General features: G+C 54.7%; 1 protein-coding gene across 1 annotated transcript; it reads right to left on the bottom strand.

Moving 5' to 3' along the window:
* Positions 1-317: 317 nt before the first annotated feature.
* On the bottom strand, positions 318-5,568 carry LOC148218832 (olfactory receptor 14I1-like). The gene is made up of 3 exons (XM_088157785.1): positions 5,105-5,568; positions 3,840-4,307; positions 318-367 (listed from the first exon to the last, which is right to left on the bottom strand). The coding sequence occupies exons 2-3, from the start codon at positions 4,282-4,284 to the stop codon at positions 318-320; spliced, it is 495 nt and encodes a 164-aa protein (XP_088013911.1). The 5' UTR covers positions 4,285-4,307; positions 5,105-5,568.
* Between the last annotated feature and the right edge of the window lie 389 nt (positions 5,569-5,957).

Raw genomic sequence — 5,957 nt, 5'->3', positions numbered from 1 at the left:
AAGCTCTGTCTCCTGCTGTTCACAAACAGAGAAGGGTTGGTGGGAGATGTGGTGGTCAGAGGCTGTTTGGGGAACAGTGACCATGAAATTATTGAGTTTTTAAATATTCTGTGAAAGAAGGAGGGGCATCAACAAAATTTCTACACTGCCCTTACAGAGAGCAGAATTCAGCCTATTCAGGATACAGATTTGGGGATAACTGACTGTTTTAAGGGAAACAGTCCTTAAAAACAAAGCTTTACAAGAAGGATGGAGACACTTCAAGAAAGAAATCATGAATGAGCAGGAGGAGCCTGTCCCAGTGTGCCAGAAGTGAGCTAGAGAGGAAAATGACTGGCCAGGCTGGATATGGAGCATTTTCCAGGCACTAAGGGAGAAAAGAGAGTGCATCACCTTTGGACAGAGGTGCAGGCAACTGAGGAAGTGTTTAAGGATGTTGTTAGGTCATGCAGAAAGAAAATGAGAGAAGTGAAAACTCAATTAGGACATAACCTGGCCACTTCTGTGAAAAATAATAGAAAATATTTCTATAAAGAAGTTATTAGCAAACCGGCGGACAAGGAGAATCTCAGCTCTTTATTGGATGCTGTGGGGAATAGAGAAACTGAAGATGAGAAAACGGCTGAGCTACTTAACCCATTCATTGCCTGAGTTTTTAACAATAGGACAAATTGTCCTCAGGACAAGAGTTCTCCTGAGCTGGTAGATGGGGACAGGGAGCAGAACAGACCCCTGTAATCCTGGAGGAAGCAGCTGGGGACATGCTGAGCCACTCAGATGCTCACAGGTGTCTCTGGGAACAGATGGGATCCATCCTAGGGGGATGAGGGAGCTGCTGGATGAGCTCCCCAAGCTGCTCTCCATCATTTCTCATCAGTGCTGGCTCAGCAGGGAGGTGCCAGAGGACTGGAGGTGCCAATGTGAGCCCATCCCCAAGAAGGGCTGGAAGGAGGATGTGGGGAACTGCAGGCCTGTCAGCCTGACCTGGGTGCCTGGTGAGGTGATGGAACAGATCACCTTGAGTGCCATCACAGGGCACCTCCAGGATGGCTGAGGGATCAGAGCCAGCCAGCGTGGATTTCAATATCTGCATTGATGATCTGGATGAGGGCATTGAGTGCAGCATCAGCAAATGTGCAGATGGCACCAAGCTGGGTGTGAGTGTGGATGTGCTGGAGGGTAGGAGGGCTTTGCAGAGGGACCTGGACAGGCTGGATCCAGGGCCCAAATCCAAGAAGGAGAGGTTTAACAAGACCAAGTGCCAGATCCTGGACTTGGGCCACAACAACCCCTGCAGTGCTCCAGGCTGGGGACAGAGTGGCTGGACAGCAGCCAGGCAGAAAGGGACCTGGGGGCACTGATGGACAGCAGGCTGGACATGAGCCAGCAGTGTGCCCAGGTGGCCAAGAAGGCCAATGGCTCCTGGCCTGGATCAGGAATGGTGTGGCCAGCAGGAGCAGGGCAGTGATTCTTCCCCTGTGCTCAGCACTGGTTGGGCAGCACCTCGAGTGCTGTGTCCAGTTCTGGGGCCCCCAATTTAGGAAGGACAGAAGGGTCTGGAGCATGTCCAGAGAAGGGCAAGAAGGCTGGTGAGGGGTCTGGAACACAAGTCCTGGGAGGAGTGGCTGAGAGAGCTGCGGTTGTTTATCCTGGAGAAGAGGAGGCTCAGGGAGACAAGGTGATGTCAGGGCACAGATTGGACTTTATGATTTCCAAGGTCTTTTCCAGCTTTTCTGATTCCATGATTCTCTGAAACCACCCCTGGAGCAGTTGCAGGATGAGCCCTGGGCCTCCTCTTCACAAGGTCCAGCAGCCCAGGTCCCTCAGCTTCTCCACACAGCCCCAAAGCCCATCCTGTCAGTCCTGCAGAGCCTCTCCAGCCCCTCCTCATTGCCCACAACAGGGAGCCCCACACCCAGACACAGCAGCCCAGATGTGCCCTCCTGGCCTGTGGTGCCTCTGGCAAGGGAGCAGCACGAGGCCCTGCAGGACCCTGTAGACAATTCCTGAAGCACTTGGAGGATGATCCTGCTCCCCAAGGGATGTTCTCATGGTTGCAATTTGGGAACAGAAATGGGGAGTGAGGCCAGAGAGGAAGGGGCAAACAGGGATGGGCTGTTTGCAGGGGAGGGGACAGTGATGGGCAAGAGGAAGAAATCTGGATCAGGAAAGAGTAAAGAAAGGTGAAGCCAAGGAAATGCTCAGGGCAGTTTGGGGGTGGCTGCCATTCGGCCCTGGTTCTGGCCAGCATCGTCTGCAGTGGGAAAGGAAACTCACAGCTCATGGGAACAAACTTTCTGGCTGACTTCAGAGGCCACGACAAAGCTGAGTGGTTTCCCTGCCGTCCCCCAGCCCTTGCTGGCCCCAGGGGCTGATGGCATTTGTGCTCACTCAGCTCCATGTCCCCACAGCAGCACCATGGGGGTGCTGAGCCTGCTGTGTGCAATGCAAACAGGGGCTCCTGAGCCAGTGCTGCCGTGTGTGTGCCTGCAAGGATGCGGCTCCTGTGTGAGCTGGGGGAGAGGCCAGGGCTGCAGAGGGGGGATGTTGTTGGCAGGTGCATGAGGACGCTCTGGGACGCTGCCCTGGGGTGTCCAGTGCAGTGGGGATGGATCAGCCCCTGCTCTGCTGCTCCTTGCCAGGGTGTCCCCCTTGCAGGGACCTTGCAGAGCACCAGCCATGCTGTTTGCCCCCAGCCTGCCCACGGCCAGCCTGGGGCTGCTCCCGGGGCTTTTCTGTGCTCAGCATTGGGCTGGCCAAGTGTTGTGGAGAGAGCCTGGCCAAGGAGCCTGGAGCCCCCAGGCCGTGGCCTGAGGCGTCAGCGCTGCCCCAGCAGTGCCCATGGCCTGTCCCTGCTGCAGCCCCGGCACTGCCACCCCCAGGGCTGTGCCCGGCCCCGAGAGCACTCAGGCCCTGCAGCAACACGAGGGCCAGGAGGGCAGCGGGGCAGTGGCACGGGAGCAGCACTGGCAACACCAAGTGCTGCTGCTGCTGCTGGGCACAGCTGCTGTGCCAGCACTGATCTGCCCCCAGCTCTGCACACAGACATTGCTGCTGCAGCTGCAGAGAAGGGAAGAAAAGGGGCATGTCTGGAGAAATCTTTGCTGGGAGAATCTTTATTTTATTTTATTTAAAGTTACCAAGAGCACAGCCCCTCATTGACACAGTCTCTGGGTCACAGAAAAGATGGAGAAAATCAAAAGGAAATACAGCACAAATAATGACATTTCTTTGTGTACAATGTTGAAAAGCTAAAACAAAGGAAAGTAAAGAACAAACCAACAAGCAAACCAACAAGAAGAATCAAAGGAGATTTTTATTACAAGTGATTTTCAGAAATTGGCCAGCAGTTTACTGTTTCTGAAACCATCTAGTGTTCAGTCTCCACACTGCAGCCTTGAGCTCCTGATTCCTCAGGCTGTAAATGAGAGGGTTCAGGGTTGGAGGCACCACTGAGTACAGAACTGACAGGGCCAGATCGAGAGATGGGGATGAGATGGAGGGGGGCTTCAAGTAGGCAAAGAGTGCAGTGCTTAGGAACAGGGAGACCACAGCCAGGTGAGGGAGGCAGGTGGAAAAGGCTTTGTGCCGTCCCTGCTCAGAGGGGATCCTCAGCACAGCCCTGAAGATCTGCACATAGGAGAAAACAATGAACACAAAACAGCCAAATACCAAACAGACACTAACAGCAATGATCCTAAGTTCCCTGAGATAAGATTTGGAGCAGGAGAGCTTGAGGATGGGTGGGATTTCACAGAAGAACTGGCTTAGGGCATTTCCATGGCACAGGGGCAGGGAAAATGTATTGGCTGTGTGCAGCAGAGCATTGAGAAAGGCACTGGCCCAGGCAGCTGCTGCCATGTGGGCACAAGCTCTGCTGCCCAGGAGGGTCCCGTAGTGCAGGGGTTTGCAGATGGACACGTAGCAGTCGTAGCACATGATGGTCAGAAGGGTTAGCTCTGATCCAAGGAAGAAGACAACCATAAACACCTGGGCCACACATCCTTCATAGGAGATGGTCCTGGTGTCCCAGAGGGAATTGTGCATGGCTTTGGGGACAGTGGTGCAGATGCAGCCCAGGTCAGTGAGGGCCAGGTTGAGCAGGAAGAAGAACATGGGGGTGTGCAGGTGGTGGCCGCAGGCTACGGCGCTGATGATGAGGCCGTTGGCCAGGAGGGCAGCCAGGGAGATGGCCAGGAAGAGGCAGAAGTGCAGGAGCTGCAGCTGCCACGTGTCTGCCAATGGCAGCAGGAGGAAGTGGCTGATGGAGCTGCTGTTGGACATTTGTTGTATCTTGGCATGGGGATCTGTAAAAAAATAATCATGGAATAGTTCAGTTTGGAGAGGACTTGAAATATCCCAGCCCAGCTTGGTGTCACTTTCCCCCCACTGCCTGCCCAGGGCTCTGCTGCCTGGAGCTGTCCCTGCCAGCAGCTGCTTCCCTGTGCCCAGGGCTGGGCCCTGCCAGTGCTGCCAGAGCCCAGCCCAGCCCTGGGGGCTCAGCTCTGCCCTGCACACCCCTCCCAGCACAGGGCACTGCCCTGAGCCAGCTCTCCCTCTGCAGTCTATGTTGGCATCGTTACAGCAGCCTGAGGAGGATGGAAAAGTGACACTGATGCTGCCTGTAACGGACATTGTGCTGATTTCTGTGACTGAATGCTTAAGATCTGAGAAATAAATTTCTTATTTCTCTCTACCTGAACTGAGAGATAAATATCTATTTGCAATTTCCCATCTAGGCAACCCAGAGCAGTAAACTAAACAAGCAGCATTTTCCTTTTTATGTAGCCCCTGAATTGCTGTGCTCCCTATATAATCTCCTTGGAAGTGGTCTGGAGTTAAATGTCATACTGGGAGCAGCCCTGAACAATACAGCATCCTCACCACACAAGAAACCTTCCAAGCATTACTAGCACTCTCCTTCCACCCAGACCTTGTCCCCCAGTGCTGGGAGCAGCTCCCAGGGCTGGCTGAGAGCTGTCCCTGGCAGGCAGCAGAGTCCCTGCCCCAGCACAGCACCCTGGGCTGCAGGACCCTGCTCTGCACCACAGCCCTGGGCACCCCTGGCTGCTCTACACAAGAGATCATCAGAGAATGTACTCACACAGTCTGCAGGCATTGGGATGTTGCAGCTTTAGGAGATCACTGCAGGAGCTGCAGCTGCATTGTCCTGCAGCCAGAGGCTTCCTGTGTCAAGGCTGGGAGTGATTCTGCCCCAGTCACTTGTGAGCATCTTCCCAGCCCTGACTGATTGAAGCTCTCTGTGCCTCTGTGCTGTGCCTGGGGTGGCTGCAGGCAGTGCCCCAGCCCTGCGGGGCTGGGAGAAGAGCTGCTCATGAAGAGAAATGTGTTTTTGAAGCTCTTCTTGGTTACCAGGATCGCCTTCTGAGCCAGGAGCCCAGCCTGGCTCATCAGCACAGACACAGCACAAGGATTTTAATGACCCTCTTGGGGATTGGGGCTGAGTCTCTGAGCATCAGTCCCTGAGTGGGAGCTGAAGAAACCTCTCAAGAACTCCAATTCACAATCAAACTCCAAAGTTTCCTGAAGTTTTAATGGTTCCCTCTGAGGGACACAACTGAGAAAGTGCCCCCAGGTTCCAGTCAGAGCAGGAAATTGGAGGCAGAGATGACACGTGGGGACAAAGAGAAGCCAAGTCTTGGTGCCCTGGGGCACAGCAGGGTCTGTGCCACCAAGGGCTGGGAGGAGACACCTTGTCCTGAGCCACTGGGGCCTCCTGGCACAGCCCCAGCAAGGCTGGCCACTGTCACCCCTTGTCCTGCCCTCAGCATCCCCCCACATCCCAGTGGCCTCAGGGATGTGCTGGGACGAGTCCCTGGGGAGCCTTGGTCAGGAATGGCCCTGGGGGCTCCTTCATGCTCCCAGGGACTGCAGGTTTTTCAGAGGACTTTGGGTTTTGCTTTTGCCTTGGAGTCTCTGAGAGCTTTGTGCAATCA

Source organism: Sturnus vulgaris, unplaced genomic scaffold (genome assembly GCF_052056855.1).
Source record: "Sturnus vulgaris isolate bStuVul1 unplaced genomic scaffold, bStuVul1.hap1 Scaffold_157, whole genome shotgun sequence".
NCBI classification, from domain to species: Eukaryota; Metazoa; Chordata; class Aves; order Passeriformes; family Sturnidae; genus Sturnus; species Sturnus vulgaris.
This window is presented reverse-complemented; position numbering and strand designations above follow the sequence as displayed.